At 47.1% G+C, this 20951-nt stretch overlaps 1 protein-coding gene across 5 annotated transcripts in view; it reads right to left on the minus strand.

The window, feature by feature from the left end:
- Window positions 1-12755: 12755 nt before the first annotated feature.
- Window positions 12756-20951, minus strand: part of NMNAT3 (nicotinamide nucleotide adenylyltransferase 3) — a 115262-nt gene continuing 107066 nt past the window's right edge. For all 5 annotated transcript variants that reach the window (XM_084753420.1, XM_084753422.1, XM_084753419.1 and 2 more), the window contains 2 exons: window positions 20835-20914; window positions 12756-13959 (listed from right to left, as the gene is read on the minus strand). In XM_084753420.1, coding sequence (XP_084609546.1) covers window positions 13595-13959; window positions 20835-20914 — 445 coding nt within the window. In that variant the 3' untranslated portion in view covers window positions 12756-13594. The remainder of the gene's footprint in view (window positions 13960-20834; window positions 20915-20951) is intronic.

Raw genomic sequence — 20951 nt, forward strand, 5'->3', positions numbered from 1 at the left:
TGTTCTGTGCCCTCCACACACAAGGATACACACACACACACACACACACACACACACACACACACACACACACACACACCCATATTCAAATAAGCAATTTATACACCCATGTCTGTAATTCCTAGATTCATAACCTAAGGTGGGGGTGGTGTTTATTTCTGGGTGGAAGATGGCTGTACAGAGTGGGTCAGCTGCCTTCCGTGTGACTTCTCAAGCAATCACATGACAACTATTTCTTAGACCGAGACAGTCCCTTCAGGGCCTTTTCTCCCTCTTTGCTTTCCTCTCTCCTCCATTCTTTCTTTCTCCTCCTCCTCTTTTTGCTTTATAAACTATATTATTATGGAAAATCTCAAACCATAAAAAGAAAAAAATATTTAATCACCCAACACGGATTCATTCCCAGCTTTAACAATTACTAAAGCATGGTCAGCCTTGTATCTTCTGTCTCATCCCCCACTTTTCAAAACATTTAAAGTAAACATGAGACATTGTATCATGTTAAGAAGTGTCTCTTAAAGACAAGGGCTCTTGCTTTTGAGAATAAAGGAACATGAATTTATTATCTTCCATTCTGAAGGTCAGTGTCTGACATGGTCTCATGAGCTAAAATCAAATACACTCCTTCCTGCATCTATGGGAGAGCCTGCTTCCCACTTCCCAGTTCTGAGATGCTACCTACACTCTCTAGCTCGGACTACAACATTCTGGCTGCCGCTTCCTCCCCCATTTTCTTCATTTTCAACTCTCTGGCTGGTTTAGAATTACACTCTATGATTCCATCATGCCCACCATCTATTTGCAGGCCTCTATCATAAACTCTGTTAGGCAGTTTTTCATCCCTGTAACAAAATACCTGAGACAATTAACTTATTAAAAAAAAAAAGACTTACTATGCCTCATAGGTTGGAATCTAAAATCAGACCCACCCATGGCTTTGAACCTCTGGTGGGCATCCCACACAGCAATGGTGAGGAACAAGTGACAGAACAAACTGGAGGCACATTATCGCGGTCTTTGTCAAGAGCAATAATCTAAGGACCTCCCCACAAGGCCACACTTCCTAAAGGTTCACTCCCTCCCCAAAACACCACTCTGCAGATCAAGCCTTTGATACACAGGTCTTTACTGGACATTTATCCAAACCGAGCAATAACAAACATTTGCTAGTCTCAAGGTTAGCCCCTTGGTACCTTTGAGAGGGCTGCTATTCTGCCTGTACATCTCAGAAAAAAGAAAAGGCTCTGATGAGTGTAGTAGCTTATTCTGTGATCATGGCATTCAGGAGGCTAAGATGGGAAGATGCTCGTGAGTTCAAGACCAGTCTGGGCTACAGTATAAGGGGAAAAAGAAGGAAGAAAAGAAGAAGTGAACGAGGAGGAAGAAGAAAGAAAAGGAAGAAGACGAAAAATAAAATCTAACCCCGATTCTAGCAATAAAAAGATGTTAGGAAATCTAACAATCAAGTCTGCCATGTGATCACCTTCTAAGGCCTAACAAAGGGTGTGGGGATGGGTTTGTAAGCGCTGCTTGGAAGACACAGAGGGAGTAGACAGTGACCCCTGGAAGAAGAGGAGGAGAGATGGAGAAAGATGAGAGGTGACAAGCACAAAAGTTCCTGTGCAAAGTTAGGGGCTTTTCAAAGCCAAGTATCTTAGTCACCCACAGCTGTAGAATTCTGGATACGATGGACTATTGGGTCTTTGTTTTTTGAGGGGCAGGATGTTTAGAGAGAGGATTTTTTGTGTTTGTTTTGTTTTGTTTTTGTTTTTGCTTTTTGTTAACTTGTTCTAGGTCACATGTGTGGAAAGGCAGGGCTGACTGGAGTCTGAGTTTGTGTCTAGCTCTGTCTGGTTCCAAAGCCTCAGATCTTAACCACCTGTTTTTGTCTGTTATTTTCAGTGAGGAGAGGATCTTTGCTCCCATTGGCCCCACCCACCCCTGGCGGGCTGCATCTGACAAATAAGCCTACAGAAGAGAGTCACAGTAAGGAAAGAAGCCTTCCAAGTCATCACCAGAAAGGAAGTAGAAACTGAATACCTCATGAAATCAAAACACAGGGCATATATTTTAAGCAGAAAAAAAATCTATACGCTGTTAAGAATTAATGTAGCTTAGTAAGGCCCTGACCAGATTTAAAAAGAGCAAATCTTGCCAGAGTGATGTTTTTTGTGATCTTGGGGTAGAGTTCTACAATGAAGGGATGAAAGATGAAAGGGAGACATCTAGTCAGACACACATTGATCTCCAGCAGGCATGAGACCGAGTCCTCTGAGGCTTTTGCTGGGAGTGAATAAAGATCTGCTCCAGCTGACCCGGGGCCAGGAGGGGCTGGCCTCAGAGGGATGGGCCTGTCTGGAAACACCATCTTTGCCCTCTACTGCCCTCTGAGGAGATAAGATCCAGTCTGGGGCCTTATGTTAACCTTATGTGTTTCCAGACAGGCTGCAGAGCACCCAGACACCTGCAAAGATGAGGAACAGGCTGGAAGCTCACTGCCTCACAACAGTGTCCACCTCCTAAATAGCACGTGACCATTGCTTGTCTATGACCCTCCTGCTGTCTAGTAACTGACAGAGGCACATGGAATGGACAGAGGTGGGTTTCAGAATTAGACGGGCTTAAACCCCGGACCCAGTGTAGTCTGTCTGATCTCGGGTAAGGCACTTGGGGTCTCATAAGTATCACCCTCACAAGGGAGATTGAAGGAGTCTGGCACAAATGCCCTCTATAAACTCTAGTCAGCTCCCTTTGTCAGTGGTGGCCTTCTGCCCCCAGACCACAGCATGCTCTCCCAGTCCTGCATCTGTTTTCTATAGCGGCTGGTGGTTATTTCCCTCTTTGCCTTCACAGCTAAGCCCTGTTTCCTTATGTCCTTTGTGCTAAATCCTTCTCCTTCCCTTGCACCTGCCAACATCTAATTTATATGCATGTGCATGGTATTGGCATGTGAGCACATTTACATGTGGGTGTGCATGCCCATGTATGTTCCCGTGAAGGCCAGAGGTCTTTTGTCTTCTGTGACTTTCCACCTTGTTTCTTGAGACACAGTCTCTGACTGAACCTGGAGCTCGCTGATTGGCTATACTGGCTGGCCTGGGAGCCCCAGATCCTCCCGTCGCCATTTCCCTGTGCTAAGATTACAGGCGTGTGTCCTAACTACTCCTGAGACTTGTTAAATATTATACAAATACCTAGGCCATACAGCTAGGTTCTTCTTCTTCTCATTTTTGGCAAGTCACTTTAATTTACAACTTTAAAAATGACGTCTGTGATTTCTTGGAACATCTCCCCTTACTCTTGTACAGAGTTTAGTCCTCCTCATCAGGAGGGATCCCCCATTCTTCACCTGTCTCCCCCCTCCCCCATGAAGGATCTGGATATGAAGTAACCCAGCACAACATTCGAGTCACCAGCTTGGTTCTGCTCTGGCTAGCTCATCACTTAATAACTTATTATATTAAATTACATTCTGCCACATGGCTGGCTACCTGAGCTCAGGCACCATGCATCCATCTTCCTCCCATCTTGTCAGCTGAATCCCATGTGCCCGGCTCTATGCCAGAATCTCTTCTGCCTACAGATGTTCCAACTCCTACTTCCTGCCTAAGCTATATGCCATTGGTGTTTTTTTTTTAATTGACAGATGTTGCATCCATGCAGTACACAGGAGATTCCCTCTGCAGGTGTGTTGCCAAACCCAGCTTTTGACAGAAGTGCTGGGGATCAGGTTCAGGCCTTCACACCCTTTACCCACTGAGCCATCTCCCTGGCACTCCCCCATCCCTTCTACTTTTACCACGGTTGCTTCTTTGAGTACTCACAGTCACATGACTTGCACTGCCCCAAGTGAACAGAGCTCTTCCTCACGTGTGAACTTTTATGCACCCGATTTGGCTCCCTTAGCAAGACTATGCCTGTGCTTCGTGGCAGTGACTATTTCGTTAAGTTCTCTATTTCTCACAGTACCATGTCAGGATCTGGCATGTACTCATGAGCTTAGTGTTGAGAGAACTCAGGGCTTGCTAAGACTATGTGCTTATGGATCCTTTCGGCAAACCCTTCTGGACCACTTTCCTGGTGCCTGGAACTGGCTGGATTCTGAGGACATTGCCGTGAGTGAGATGCAATGGTAAGGAAGCTGACATCTAGAAGACAGAGACGTAACAGTGTTCTCCAAGTTTTGAAGGAAAAAAACCTAAAACATTTGTCTGACCCAGAGCTGAGGTTGGTTGGTTGCTCTAAGTTGGAGGAAAGCTGGAATCTTCAGTAGGGGGTGGGGAGGTTGGGATGGAAGAAATGTGGCCCAGCCTTAGGGTTGGTGGCAACAAATTACCTGTACTATATCCTGGAGGAAATGGGGGGCATGTGGGGGACACACTAAAGTATTGAAGCACAGAAATTCCTGTAAGACAACTGTGCCAGGACCTTGACTGTCTTCTCACAGAAACATGGACGTTTCCAAGTTGTTCATACACAACACCACTTTCCTAAGAGCTAAGATCACAGTGACTGCTTTGAGCACTGTAAGACATAACACACTGCAGGAGGCAGGAGGAGAAGTTGGCTCTGCTAGTCCTTCCCAGACTGAGCAATGCAGTGTGGACAGATGCTTTCCACTTTGGGGAACAAGAGGGAATTAAGCCCAGGATTTCCACGCACAACCCGATACCAAGCGGAGCCCACAGCCTCTGCCTCCAAGCTTAGCGATCATGACAGAGCCCTGATCTTCAGCCCTAGTTCAGCCTCTGAGTTCTCAGCAGCACAGCACAGAACGATTTCATCTGCTGGAACAGTACCAGGACTCTAGGTTGGTAATTAGTGTGTGTGTGTGTGTGTGTGTGTGTGTGTGTGTGTGTGTGTGAAAGCCAACACTGGGCAGATCTCAACAGGTCCTGTCTTCTGGCCAGTGCCCATAAATAAAGGCCTGGACCTACCTTGCCAAGGGAGACCCATCACCCCAGCCAGATAAACTTCTCTTCTAGTGAGGACCACCTGTGGCTGGCTGCAGTGATATAAATCATGAGTACTGCACAGCAGGAGGCAGGTCATAGCAGTATGATGCTTGGTCCTGTCCTTGTACTGTGCTGGTCTTCAGTGGCTTTGGGGATGGCCCAGCACTAAGTACTCAGTAGCTATCAAACTATGTAACACATTTACCATGGAATCTAGGTAGCACAAAACTGAACAATTTTCCATGTGTTGGGGGGAAATGTAGCACCAAGTTGCATAGTCTGGGGCTGATCCCTTCATGGTGAAGTCCAGAGTTGAGTAAAGTCTTATGGTTCCTGAACAGCTAGTGACCGTGAATGAGATTCGGCCCATAATGACCTCAAGTGGAGACCTAAAAGGTGGACAACCATTCCTACATAGTCCCCTGGTACATTCAGAACACTGTATCAACTCTAGAGTGGGGGAGAAGCTTGGGCTTGGGATGCCCTCTAGTGCTGAAATTCTGACAACATTCCCAACCATGGGCTTAGGATGTGATTTGCTGCTGAAAGAACAGAAAACTCTACTTCTGCAGAGAGAAAATAAGCAGTGTGCTTGGAATTTCTAAAAGAAAAAGGCCCACATGGAATGAAGACTCTGTCCCTCAATTCACAGAAGGTAATGTGCTCCAACAAACAGCAAATTTCAGGAAACAATAACTGCTTAATAGGCAAAGTAAGGCACCCAGAACCAACACTATTAACAACCAATATGTACAACTGCTCCCCCGCCTCACCGCAGGGCAAAGAGTTCAATACAGGTGTCTTAAGGAAGCCCAAAGAACATCAAGAAAATACAGAGAAGCAATTCAGTATTCTGTCACAGAAACTGAAGAGAAATTGAAGGCATTTAAAAAAATAAATCTGAAGTTCTTGAACTGAAAAGCACACCAAGTGAGATTAAAAAATAAAAGAGTGTATCAAGATCAGGGTAGAACATAGTGAACAAAGGATCAGTAAGCTACAGACGGGCAGGCAAAGGACCAGTGAGATGGCTCAGCCAGTAAAGATGCTTGCTGCCAAGCTGCCAAGTCCCATCCTCAGGACAAAAAAATGGTAGAAAGATCAAACCAACTCCCAGAAGTTGTCCTCTGACCTTCATATCCACATGGTGCATAGTCCACACATGCCCCTTCCCATGAAATAAACCAATAGAATTCTAAATATTGTAAAAAGATAGACAGACGACATAACTGAAAATAATACAGTCAGAGGAGAACAAAGGGCCAAATCTCTAAAACTATGAGTTAAAGCAAGCCTTCTGTCTTTTTTAGATTTCTTAGGGATTTATCTGGAAAGCCAACAAAGAATTTGAGTGGATTTGATACTTGTGTCTCCATTCACCAGACGGGCACATGAGTTGTGTATATTACCTAACGAAGTAAGCACGTCTACTTGCTTACCACTTAATGCTGCAGACACATTGCAAACAGGTCTGAGTGGATCTGCTTGGTTGGTTGGTTTTTAATTTTATTTTTGTTTTCATTTCTCTAGATTTCCTGGAAGCAGATTGCTGGGTTGAATTTACCCATTCTACTAGGTGGGCACGATGTCTCATTTCTGCCTGGTTTTGGATTTTTTTCCTGTATCTAATGGTGTTGAGCACCTTCTCATGTCCCGACAAGCACTACTTGTCACCTGTATGTCCTCTTTGGGAAGGGAGTCCTTCAACCTGCTTCAGAGGCAGTTCTAGCATGGTGATAAGTCTTACAACCAAAAGGCACAGAAGGGGCAAAGCCACAGCAGATGGAGCTTGGAGGACTGCAGGTGTAGGCTTTGAAGTCTTCCCCAGGGCAGGGAGTTCCACAGAACACCCGTGTTCTCCAGCAGCAAAATGCAACAGTTCACACTGCTTCTGCCAGACAAGTTGGCTTGAGATTCAAAGTCAGGGTTCGCTTCCTGGGTTGGTGATATAGGCACCCCTGGTACAAAACCAGCCGTGGCTACTGAAGTTCCAACCACCTAGAAGGCAGATGTTCACCACAAGTGATACCGTATGAACATCCCCAGCACGGTGGTACAGCAGGCTTCAGTGTCCCAGGAAGAAACACAGGCAGTATCGTGGAAGCTGAGTTCTCAGATGCCAAGCAAGACCAGCCCCACCAGCGGACCCTCCGACCAGCACTGTCAGGAAACAGTGTCATCCTTTCAGGCACATAACTCCTTGGATCAACTTTTAATTGAGTTACTGGGTTTTAATTGGTTAATTGGGTTTTGATGGGTTATCTTTTGCTGTTAAGATTTTTTTTTTGGAAACAATTCATTTATACATACATCGTGCAAATATTTCCCCCCAGTGCGTGGCTTATTGTTCTGTTTTCTTAGTGGCTTCTTCCAGAAGGAATGTCAATAGGGAATATGACTATCGTTGAACATGCATACATGGATGTGCACTCATACCTCCTGGGTGAAGAGCTGACTGCAGGATCCAGGGGTAGAACAGGAAACCCCATTATATCACTGCCACCGGTCAAGGTAAGAGCTGAGGATGCGGTAAATGTCTTTAGGTGTCTTGTTTGGCTTTGTCAACTTGAGATAGCCTAGAGCCATCTGAGAGAAGCCTCAATACAAGAATTGTGCAGATGAGTGTGGCCTATGGGCATATCTGTGCAGGATTATCTTAACTGCCTTCATTGATGCAGAAGAGCCCAGCACACTGTGGGTGGTGCTATTCCTTAGGCTGCAGAAGATGTAAAAGAGAGATTGCCAAGCAGGAGCCTGGCAGGAAGCCGGACAGTGATCCAGGCACCCAGGATCCTCCTCCACGGTTCCTGCTGCATACTCTGGGGGCTGTGAGTTCATTCACTGGTGAGAATTAACTTTATATAGAGTATCGAGCATGCTTGCCTCTATCTCCCTGACTTCCTCCCGATGATGGGCTGTAACCTGGAAGAAGAGGATGAAATACGCCCTTTCCTGTCCATAACTTGCTTTTGGTCATGGTACTTATCACAGCAACAGGAAAGAAACTAGAACAGGAGGAGACACGATGGATGCACAGAGGGCTGCATCAACAGGGCATGCAGGCACACTACATTCCAACAGGAGGTAAGGCGAGGCTTCCCAAACCTGGCCCAGAGCACACCGCTCTTCATGCTCAAACCCCGGCTCGCTGAGCCCAGTGTTTGCTAACGCAGAAACATGAGTCCCAGTGAACTCTCCAGACCGGCTCACAGTCCCTGCAGTCTGCGCCGTCAAGAGCAATGTTTGCTGAAGTTATTTAAACAATACTAAACTATTCAGAGGCATGTGCCTATGTGAATCACTACAGAGATATATTTATCAGTCAGTCATATTTGCATCTGTAATGTCAGGTTTGGGGTTAAGAAAATAACTTGACGACTGAAACGGAATACTATGATGTATGAAGACCTCCACAAATGGGAGAGGCAGCACTGCTGTCAGCACAGGAAGTGAGGGCGAGGCTAAGGGAATACATATTCATGTATTAACCCAATTACCAAACGCGCCTTGCAAAGCCGGAGCTCTATAAGTTTGAAATGGGATTTCACATCATTCTGTCCCAAGTGACAGAGACAGTATTAGAAATGAAAATTTCTTTCCCCAGGCAAGGATACAGCGCCATTCTCATTTGGGTGGCGAATAGTGTCACAGGAGAACCTTTATTTAAGGCTGGAAATTCTATTTACCCATGAGCCTGAACCACTGTTTCTCTGTTCTTGCAGAATAAACAAAATACCCAAGCAAACAAGATGCAGAGGACACCTGAGGGAACGGAGGGGAATGTGAAATCAGCACGCATGGTGGTGCCAGGTGATGGATCAGGAGCAGAAGTGATATGTATCTGTCCTTCTGTAACTAAGGAAGGTGACATGAATCAGGGCAGAAGACATAAATTAAGATTCATGTGCATATAAATGCGCGCGCGCGCACACACACACACACACACACACACACACACACACACACCATAGACTTTGTTGCGGTTTATTATGGAAGCACTTGATGTTTTACCTGGTGGGAGCCACACGGTGAGGACATGATCAAGGAGATGAAGGCATCCCCCTCAAAGGATATTAAACCCATGGACAAGCTGGGCGGAGAGACTGTGGCATGCAGGGAACTTGCCACCAGGTGCAGTGTAGTGACTGGCACCTTGTTTGGTTTTTTTGAGACAGGGTTTCTCTTGTAGTCCTGGCAGTCCTTGACTCGCTTTGTAGACCAGGTTGGCCTTGAACTCACAGAGATCTGCCTGCCTCCACTGGAGGTAGTGATGGCTCTAGCTCTCCATGATGCCAATTTTGCTCCTCTGTCTCAGGGCCTTTGCATATGCCATTCTTTTTCAAAGCCATCCGCCTCTCTACCCATTCCCAGAGTCTCTGGGACACACCCATTAGCATTTTTCTGTTGTCTACACTATCAGGGAGAAACACTTTATGGAACTATACCTTGTACAAGTTAAGAAAAAAGACGAAGAATCAGGAACACAGGTACCTACACAATTAGGATGTTGGAAAGTGGGGGAGCCAAAGCACAAGCTGCATTAGCTTTATGGAGAACATGCTGCCTCTGGCCATCAGCCTATCAGAGCCCTCGTCACAGTTGGCAGTCACATCTTTAGCTTGTGATCAGTGGATTGGTGCTTGTTCTCCACTGTACTATAAAGCTTCTTAAGGATGGAGACCGTGGCTGTTCACTATTACACCCCTGCCACGTATGAGGACCTTAATGAATGTGATCTGAATAAATGAATGCTAAAGTTCAGTAACAATGAGGAAACAACCAACTCTCACATGGCGAGCCTCCACCTGTCGGGCCCTAGATGGCGGGCCAGAAGGCTAGGCTATAGTCCTTAGCTAGAAAAGCCAATCCAGAGAGACTCTGTCCAGAGAAACTCTGGTCCAGAAGGCTAGGCTATAGTCCTTAGCTAGAAAAGCCAATCCAGAGAGACTCTGTGAGGACTGAAATAGGAAGAAAGAAAGCGGGGATGCCTGGGCATCAGGGGCGTGGTGTTCGACTTCCTAGCAATGGCACCGTGTGTCCCAGAATGAACATGACGTCATGTACGCTAGGGACCTCTCTCTGGCCTTCTGTGAGAACAGCTTGTTCAGACACTGCAGCTTCTTGACATCCTCAACTAGGAGAGAGAGAGAGAGAGAGAGAGAGAGAGAGAGAGAGAGAGAGAGAGAGAGAGAGAGAGAGAGAGAGAGAGAGAAACCCTACCCTCTCCATCTTAACCATAGCCTCCAACCAGTAAATGTACTGGGCAGTTGTGTTGCCACAGTTGGGGGATGCTGAGTATTATCATCCTGTGCACGGAGGAAGGAATCTTACAACTTACAACGCACAGGCCAGGAAAGAACTCCCCAGGCAGACTTACACAGCCCTGAATGTCTGTGGTTGAAGCTGTGAGGCCCTTTCTCAAGCCTGTGGACTCCCTTTCTGTCTCACCTTCTGGATGCTACTCTCTGCAGGCTTATTGTCCCCTCTCTTCTGCACCCACATAGAACAGTGGGGCCATGTGGCTCAGAGGATAAAAGAGGTGGTACTCACTGGAGTGCCATGCAGTTTCAATGGTACTTTCAGCTTAATGAAACAAGTGATCATTTGATGGAGTGAGGGATGCTGAAGCCACTGAGCCTCATTAGAAAGATGATTCTGTTGGTCCATTTGCCTGAAAGTCTTCTTGGAGCCAGTTCCCAGGAGTGCAATAGCACATTTCCTCCTGCAAGTGAAAAAAAAAATCCCTTGACTTGGGAAGCTTGCAGTTTGGCTAGATGGGTATGGCACCTCCAAAAAGGCCAGAGAAGCTGGAACAGAGTGCCCAGTCTTACAGGATCAGGGCAGAGCTGGGAGTGGTGTTGTGTTGTATGCTGACAATCTCAGCGCTGAGGCAAGATTGCTGAAAAAAAACGAGGTCAGGTCAGTACACCTTACCTAGCAATATCCAGGCCAGTCTGAGTTAAGACTGAAACGTTGCCAGACCACAGTGACCCCAAACAAACAAAAACAAATCAAAACAGAACCTCAAAACCAAAACTAACTAACTAGACCTGCCCCTCCCCCCACTTTTAAGTAAGAAAGAGAAAGAAAATTAGAGCAGGGAGCGTTCAGAGCAGGCCTAACTAAACCCTCTACTTTGGACTTAGAGACAGTGCAGCCCGCAGTGGTGGAAGGGGCTGAAATCCTTCTAGGCACCCTGGCAGGCTGTAGGCAGGCTGTAGGCTGTAGGCTGCAGGCTGTAGGCTGTAGGCTGTAGGCTGTAGGCTGCAGGCTGTAGGCAGTCTTTGGTCCTCGTGTCCCTGAGTGAGGAAGAATCTCAGGGACCTCTTGGAGGGCAGAACTTAGTCAAGGAGGGAATCTGCAGGAACTCATAGGAGGGGCACTCTGTTTCCTACTTACCCATTTCATGGCTCACATGAATGCTGGGAGTTTGAGAGATCAGATCCTCCCTCCCTGCCCTAGTGCTTTTCTGTGTCACTAAATATGTAATAAAAACAAACAAACAAAAACAAACAAAAAATGGGCCAGTACAGAGCATGGGGCTCAGACTTGGTGTCACTCCTTCAGCAGGCAGCAAGAGTAGACCCCCAAAGACTAATCCAGAAGTAGAGGGGCAAATCCCGAACACTTCGCTCTCAGCTTCCAGGGTGCACACACCACCACGGCCCACGGCCTTAGATTAGAATACGGCTCGGGCTATGCTGAGATGCTAGTCCTTCCTTGCTCCAGCTTCATCTCTGTTGCTGTGATACAACACTGCGATCTAAAGCAAGGTAGAGGAAAGGGATTATTTCATCTTATGCTTCCAGGCCACAGGCTGTCACTGAGGGAAGTCAGGTCAGGAACCTGGCGCAGAAACCACGCAGGCGTTGTTACTGCTGACTGGCTTAAACTCTTGCTCAGCTAGCTTCTTCACACAGCTCAGGACCGCCAGCCCAGGGAATGGTGTTGCCCAGAGTGGGCTGGTGTCTCTACACGAGTTAACAATCAAGACAGCCCCCTCTCTCCTGGGTGAGTCTAGGCTGAGTTAATCTGATTAGGACACTCCTCTACTTCCAGTACTCAGGACCCAAGCTTTTTATTTTTTTTTCTTTAAAAATTTAAAAAAAAATTTTGTTCACTTTACATCTTGCTTGTAGCCCCCTCCCACATCACCTCCTGGTCCCACCCTCCCTCCCTTTCCTCTCCTAGTCCTCAGAAAGGGGAGCCCTCTTCCCCTAACATCTGACCTCAGCCTATCAAGTCTCATCTGGTCTGCCTGTATCCTCTTCTGTGACAGGCAAAGGCTGCCTGCCATGGGGAAGTGATCAACATGGGGAGGCCAGAGTCCACGTCAGAAGCAGTCCCTACTCCCCGTATTATGGGTCCCACAAGGAGACTGTGCTGCCTATCAACTACATCTGAGCAGAGGGTCTAGGTCCTCACCATGCACGGTCCTTGGCTGGTGCATCAGTCTTTGAAGCACCCCCTCCTCTGCCCGGATTTGTTGGCTGCCCTGGTCACCTTGTGGAAGTCCAGACCCCTCCAGGTCCTTCTACTCCCCAACTCTTCCATACGACTCCCTGAGCTCCACCCTGAAGCTTGGAAGGGAGTCGACCATAGAGGTCCTTTCAAAGACTCCACCCAGCACGGGATCCAACCAGATGATGAGACTCACAGGACACAAACTTTTACATTCACATCACTTTGACTGGAACAGGAGCAAATTTCACAGAGTAGTTAAAAAAAGAAGAGCAACAGCTGGAACACTGGACATTAATAATATAACAAAGGAAGAAAAAAAAAGAAACTTTTCATTAGTACTTTTTGATGTCAATTTATTATTTATCCTTTTGCCAATATTCAAACAGGCAGGCAGTCATAAAACATTCAAAAGATCTTCTAAAACAGCCAGGCGTCTGTTTTACTTCAGTTCCTTTTTAGAAATCAGGATGTTGGGAATTCTGGCACTTAGGAGTGCCAGTATAGCAGTGCAAAAATACTTGCTGTATCAAAAATATTGTTTGAGGGGACTGAAGAGATGGCTCAGTGGTTAAGAGCATTTGCTGCTCTTCCATTAGACTGGAGTTTGGTTCCCAGAACCCACATCAGGTGGCTCATAACTGCCAATAACTCCGGCTTCAGACACTCTGATGCCCCTCTGATTTCTTGCCACATGCACGCACGTGCGTGTGTGTACACGCGTGTGTGCGCACACACAGAGAGAGATATAATAAAATAAACCTTAAACACACATTGCTTGAAACAAGGACATTGAAAGGGCCTCTGTTCAGTAATTAGCACTCTGTCAAATCTTGCCAATCAATACCAGCATGCTACACCTGGCCTAAGTTAAAAAAAAAATGCGTGAGGGAAACTGGTCTGACCCCTCGGGTCTGCCATGTTCAGAAAAGCATCAGGTGTGCCTCCTATAACTACCATTTACACAGAGTAAGCAGCTCTCCTCATTAGAGGTTCTGCCTAACCCTATGATCTGCCATGACACTTAAACTTCTCTGACACTGGACTGTCCCTGCCCTAGAGGCAATCTCTTCCTGGAGTAGGAAGTCACCCACGGTAACACCACCATAGAAATAAAACAAACAGAAAGGGAAACGCAGAACCTGAGCAAACTTAACAGCCCACTCCCCAAGAGGCCCCTAGCCAGCCTTTTCTTTTCCTTTCTGGGAATTGTCATTGGTGTAGAGGCTGTGGTCCCTGATGTAGGTGATGACAGGGTCAGGGAGCAGGTACTTCACGCTCTGCCCTTGGCTCAAGGCTCTCCTGATGTAGGTGGCACTGATCTCATTCTGAATGGGTTCCCTGGCCAGGTAGATGTTGTGCTGGAACTGTCGCAGGATGGGCGAGTCGAAGATGTACTCCTTCGGGTCATGCCCATAGCGGCTCACACACACCAGGCCAAACTTCTCCACTATCTCCCGGATGTGCTCGTCTTTCCAGAGGTTGGGGGTCTGGAAGGTCTTCAGGACGTCTGCGCCACAGAGGAGCTTCAGCTCGGGCAGTGCTGCAAAACAAGGGCAGATCCCAGTAAAGTTACAGGAACCTGTGACGATATTGGGGTATACAGTTCTAAGTAAGGATTTTGGCATCATGGCTTTTGGTCAATATCGGCAAAGTGTCAAGTCAAGCAAAAAAGACTTTGCTTTTTGGTGTGCAGTGCTAAGACAGAAGTCTGTCTGTGGTTGCTTTGGACCTGGGCAGAGAGTCCCAGAGGTGGCCATACCGTCCCCAGAAGTCCATTATCTGATGAGTAATGAGACTTTTAAAGTCCCAAGATCAAGAAGCTGTGAGCGTTGTACAAGTCACCACCTCAATATTCATGCCAGCCCTGGTTATTCTATGTTTTCATATAAGACCTCATGAAAATGAACAAGCTTCCTCGACAACTGAAAGGTCTCTAAGATCCCAGTGGGTCGCCTTTTTGTTTTCATTTGAGATATGACAAAGCTCCAGGGCAGCTGGTCAGTGTGGCAATCCTGTGGAGTCCAGTCTAACGGAACACTGACTGCGGTAACTTCTCTGAGGTTCTTAGTATGATAGGGTACTATTACTAGACATGATGTGCACAGTAACATGTGATCCTCAGGACAAATTTACGTCTGTCCTTTGCACTTTGCAGGGATGAATCCAGGGCACAGAGAGGCTAGAAAGGGCTCAGGTCCTCAGTTGGGAAGATGGTGCAAACTGGCAGCTGGCCTCCAGGTGGGGCATCTGTAGCAGCTAGGTTCTGCTGCCCCCTGCTGGTCGGGATCTGCACCTGCGCCATGAACAGGAAGCCACATTTGCTGACTCGCTGACACCATTCATCTAGCATGAGCCAATCTGAAGAGGAAAGCCAAGCCCATGGTAGGAGCACACTCTGGGATTCTGGTGCTTCGGGAAAACTGATTCTAGAAGATGACGAAGGCTGGCCTCCAATCTTTGTCACCCTGAGGACTCAGCAAGGGAGAGATTCCAGGCTGCCACACATTAAAGAAAACATGGTATAAATGGTTGGTTTAAGCCAACCTAAACCCAGCCTGGGAAGAAAGAGGAGAGAGTGGCCGTGCTATGAAGAGAGCTGAGGTCAGCCTCCCTGGGACAAATACTGCTGTGGGGCTGAAACTGGCCTCCCTGCTCAGGGCCTCAGCTTCCTCACCTACAACAGACATCAGGCCTGGGGACAGTTTACAGCAGCAGCTATTATTACCACATACACAGATTTTTCCTTTGAATGCTGGTCTAGTCAACAACACTGGGACACTCTTTGACTGGTGCTTACAAGGCTCTCAGGGGCCACAGACAGATCCAGATGCTGCAGGCTCGGTTTGGGCTCTGCTATTTGGTGGCATCTTGACTGCAACAGTGCTCATCTTGTGGGGTCGTTTTAACCCTGGAGGAGTTCACCAGTTAAGACCGAACCAAGGCTGGCACAGTGCTATATGTTTTACCTGCTTTTCATTCATTCACTAATCCATTTACTTATCCACTTAGCTACCCATCTACCCAGAAATATCCATCCAATAAGTATGAATTATCTCCTGATTTTGAAAGCAATAAAATTGTGCTATATGAATTATTCTGTAACTCAGGCTTTGCTAATTTGGTGCGGATTTGTATTTTCCAACAGCTGTGAGGATTTGCTCTAATTCTTACTTACTGGGTCACTGCGGGAGAGAGAGAGACCAGGGTTGGCCTTGCAAACAACTGGTTCAATGATACTCATTTGATTTCAAGATTTCCTGGGACCTGGGGCACATCCGCTCCATTTCTACAGGTCAGAGAGCAGACAAGACACTTTTCTCTCCTACTGTTTCCCCCCTTTAGTGTGTGTGTGTGTGTGTGTGTGTGTGTGTGTGTGTGTGTGTGTGTGTGTGTGTGTGTGACTTACGTGCCAGGGGAATTGAATTTCTTCCTCTATTGCTCTTTTCGCTTTATCCACTGAGGTAAGGCTTCTCACTGGACCTGAAGCGCACCACTTTTGGGTAAGCTGGCTGCCACCAAGCCCCAGCAGCACTCCTGTTTCCTGCCCTCCCTGAGGGTTCTTCCCACCCTCCCTGAGGGTTGCAGGATGTTCAGCTGCACCCGTCTTTTTACATGGGTGCTAGGACCTGAGTAGGTGGGAACTGAACACTGGCACATCCGTCACATGGTCATCTCCCCAGATTCACCTGGCTGGTTTTGTGGGGGACATTTTTGGCATTTCTGCTTCCATATTAGAAACCGATTCATTAATATTGACCATAAGAAATAGTATTCGCTTTGATCTGTGACTAGAAAGGACTAGAAAGGCTTGAGCTCTGCCCCTCAATCAAAGGCACGTCTGTGAGGTTAGAGGATCCTGTTATCCCACGAGACAAGACAATGCAGTGCTGAACTCTCACGGCCACACGTACCTCAGCCCACAACTCCAGGCTGCTCACGTGCAGGTCTCTCAGAGCCCGTTCAAACTCATCCATATAAATGCTACCGAAGTTTCAGACCAAGTAACTGTTCAAGTTCAAAGTATGTAATTCAAGAGTAAAGGCTGGAGGCTGGAAAGATGGCTTGGCCTTTTTCAGACGCTCTTCCAGAGGACCAGGGCTTTATTCCCAGCATCCACATGGTAGGATGTAACTCATGGGCACTGCATGTGCATGGTGTGCAAGCATGCATGCAGGCACCGCGCCCCCCCCCCAAATAATAATGAAAAAAGAATAAGGGCTGCAGTGTCACTTGCCCAGCATTCGTGCAGTGACATAAGTGGGAAGTCTGTGGAGTTTTGGTGAGCAGCATAGTCTGATGTTGAGTAGCTTTGGACTTTAAAAAGCAGATGGGTCAAAATTTACACAAGCTGTAAGGAAAATGCCCCCAAACGTAGAAGCCTGCATGTCTGGTAGCGCTAAGCTGATGGCATTAAAGAGCATCCATCTTGAGGCTAGTCAGTCCTAGGTATGAATTTTAGATTTCTCAGGACACTGGGAAAGTGACCTTGCCTGTGGGCCTATTTCTTCAGCTGTAAGATGAGGACAGTAAAGGTTCCATGGAAGTTATGGGAGGTGACAGGTGGAGAGAAAGCCTGTCAACTGCTGTGTATGAACACAGCCATGGATGGTGACATGTGCCATGGTAGCCTCCAACACAATGCGAGAGATCTGCATAGGAGGATGCTGGAGATGACTCTAGGAATGACACTTGGTGGTTGGTCCTCCAACCAACCGTCCCTGGTGAAACAGACGTTAAGATTGGTGCCTGCTGTGTTTACAGAAAGGGAATTCTCTGAACCAGGCTCAGCCCTATCAGCAAAGGGCAGGGCCACCCTAAGACTACAGGGTCTTGGCAGTCAGCTTGGCAGCTGGTAAAGGCCTTGGGGTGGCTCCATTCCAGTGTCACTCAAGTGTCCAGGGTCACAGCAGTCCACATGAGGACAGTCAGCCGAGGGAGGTCTGACAATTACAGAAGTGACAGGCTCAGATCTGGCTGCCACCAGCGCTGAGCTCAGCGTGTAATCTGCCATCCCAGAGTATGACAAAACACAGTAAGATACACAGCTCCCAGTGGCCCTTAGAAATAAATGTCACTGGTAACACGTGTGCTATCCCATCAAAATCCAAGCTTATGCTGAGAAGAGCCCACCTTCCTGTACGAAAATGTTGGTTTTGTTCTTTTCCTTTTTTGATAATGAACATGAAATGTGTGTTCACAATGGAACATATGGAAACTGTAAATGTTTAAAACTCTGGGTTCTATAGCTATCAACATGTTGGTGTATGCTTTTAGGATTCCATATTGATTTTGACACAGAAACAATATGGAATTGCACCCATTTTTATCTGAAGTTATACACACACTATGGTATGGTGGCCCCCGACTTCCTCAGTGCTTCTCCACCTTGAAACTTCTGATGTAGATTCTTCTTACGCACACAGTGTAATTTACTCCGCAGTCCTTTACATATTAACTCCTCGTTGCTTTTTTTTTCTGCCATTATAAAAACTATGTGACAGCTGGATCTAGAGGTTCAGGCCTGCAACTTGAGCTACGCAAGAAGCTGAGGCAGAAGGATTGCAAATTCAAGGCCTGCCTTGGATACAAGAGTTTAAGGTCAGCTTGGACAACTTAATGAGACCTTGTCTCAAAACTGAAAGTTTGAAAAAAAAAATAGTGGTTGTTGGTGGTGGCTGGGCAGTCAGCTACTGGGGCCAGGAACCTGTGGCTAGACCAGTCAGAGACCGTAGAGGAGAGCCTATTACTATATCAACTCCTAATGATGTCTTGTTATCCCCACAGAGCAATGCATCTCTTAGCTCTCATCAGATGAGCATCTTTTTTTTTGCAGAATATGGTGATTAGCACAGAGACCCACAGGTGGTCAATGTGCAGACAGTAAGAGATTGTGTAATGCTCAGCCTTAAATGGAGTATCTATTATTATACGTTCTTCCTCCCTAGACTCAGGGATCACTTTGGAAGATGGGATGGAAAGACTGTAAGAGCCAGAGGCAGTGGATGACTACGAACAGTGTTTGTTCCCAGACACAGCAGGGAAGTTGCACACATGAACTCATTGGCATTGTGACAGTATGTGAAAGTCCTGTGCAAGCTCAAGCCAGGAAAATCTCAGCAGGGAGAGGGTAGGTAGACATGTAGTTGTACTCCTAACTAATCAGCTATTGCTGGCTTCCAGGAAAGGGAGAGTTAGCTGTCTATAAGGGTGTGGCCCTCGTAAGTCTAGCATGTTCCAGTGGATGGGTACACGTTTAAAAATACATAGGCAGCACCAATGGGCTCCATGTATTTAAAGATATTTATTTTATTTTATGACTATGTGTTGTACCTAAGTGTATGCATGTGTACCATGTACATGCAAGAGCCTACTGAGGTCAGAAGAGGGCATCAGTATCCCTGAAACTGGAGTTACAGATGGTTATGAGCAGTCGTGTGGGTACTGGGAACCAAACCCAAGTCTTCTGCAAGAACAGAAAGTGCTCTTAACTGCTCAGCCATCTCTCCAGCGTCACTTAATGGGCTTTACAAAATGAGGAAAAAAAAGTTGGGTGGGTATGGAATGGGGGAGTGGATTTAGGAGGAGATGGGTGAAGGGGATAAATGTCTAAAATACTAGGTATAGATTTCTTGATAATTAATAAAAAATGGTTTTTAAAATGGGGTGGGGAGCAGGTGTGGTAGTGCACGCCTTTAATCTCAGGCAGATCTCTGTGAGTTCCATGCCAGCCAGAGAAGCTAGCTTCTCTAAGAATGTGGGTTCCAAATGCCTCATAGGACAGGCAGGGTTTCCAAGGAGGCACAAGGATGGGTACCACGCAGAGGCAGAAGGGGTTCTGTGAGCACCTGCAGAGAGGCAATACAAGAGGCAGGCGGGCTCAGCATGCCATGCCCAACTCACCTCTGGCTGCCCTGCCTCTCCCTGGAGTCCCGATGTTTCCTACGCCTACAATGTCCCATACTGACACTTTCTTGCTCTTCTATCTCTGCCTTTCTGCCTTGAAGTGTCCCCAACCTCCACAGCCCACTGGTCCTATAAATGTGGGTGTAGCTGTCTGCTCCTCCATGCAGCCGGAGCAGCTCCCCCTTTCACACTAAGCCTGCATTTCCCTCCCCCGAGAGCCTGTGTCCAGCTCAAGTCATGTGCTGGGCTGCTGAGGTGCCTACTCTCCCCGTGAGCTCAGAGCCTGGCTCTCATGGTGTCCACCAGCATTATGCAGGACTTTGTAGGAGATGCAGAAAGGACAGAGCATCCTGTTTATGATAAGCAGAGGGCATCGTGTCCATTGTCCTCACCTGGGGCTGGAAACAGAGGAACTCACAGAGGTGAGGAGGCCAGGGTAGAAGAATATAGTAAAATTACATGCATAGATTATATTGTAGACCCTACAACTCATTTTTAGACTCTCGTCCTAGAATACGTCTCAAAGCGATGGAGCAGCCATCTCTGAGTGAACATCAAATATCAGGCTCTCAGAGTCCCCCCCGACTCAGGAGGTCTGGGCCATGCATGGTCTGTCAATTCATGTTTCTAGTAAGACCCTTGGTGATACTGCTGTGTGTCATCTTTGATCAGCATCTGAGGGCTGCATGGTAACTTTAGGACCCAAGAACTTTCTCAAGTCTTTGCTGAGGCACGTTTGGGAGTATTCTTAGAATTCTGAGGGCCAACAGACATTGTAAGAGTGCCATGGTTAAAAAGCAATAGGCTCTGTCCTTTTCTCACTGTCAGGATGCTGTGGACACAGTAAATGTTCTGAAAATCCCTGCAGCAGTGGGAGCACTGTTTTAGATGCATTTCTCCTTGAACCCTTTGATACAGAAGTAGCCCTGTGGTAGAAAAACCAAGCACGTGGCCTGCTGAAAATGTGGCCAGAGGGGCCAGTGACTCGCAGTTTATGTCTTATCCGTTCCTCCAACATGCTCCCACTCCTGTGTGTTTCCAGGAGAGAGCCACGTCTGTGACCCTGGGCCCCAGGGCTTGGCACACTCTGAAATCATAGGACTTGCTTCTTCCAAGCTGGACAAAACCAAGTGGAGACCAGGGTTGCTAAGTTAGGAAGAGAACCCTGAGCTCCCCTAAAGCCAACTTTCCTCCTTTGAGGACGTCACTGAGTGGCTGCTAGGAAGTGCTAGTCTCTCATCTAAATTCAAAGGCTAAGGCTCTTAAACAAACCCAGTTTGTCCCTACATGTCCCTCACTGTAATCCATGTCACAAGCACAAGTCACAAGGTGACTCAACAACTTTGGGCAGTAAATCTCAAATTAGCAAAATTAATGGGGTTGGGGTGGACGTGGGAAAGGTAGGTTGTCTAATCTGACCTTTTGACCTTGGACATATTTACACTACCAGCAGGCTTCAAATTCCTTGTCCATGCTGAGAGGGCTGCAGATGAGGGGTCGGTCAGCACCTACCTGCAGAGGCTGATGATATTTTGCTGGGGTCTGGGCCTTCCCTCTGGGCCGAGGATCTGAGCAGCTCAGTGTGATGGTGCCTGCAGTGTAAACACACTGTTTGAGTGTGCTGTATTC

This window comes from Acomys minous (assembly GCF_964271855.1).
Source record: "Acomys minous genome assembly, chromosome: 13".
In the NCBI taxonomy this organism is placed as follows: domain Eukaryota; kingdom Metazoa; phylum Chordata; class Mammalia; order Rodentia; family Muridae; genus Acomys; species Acomys minous.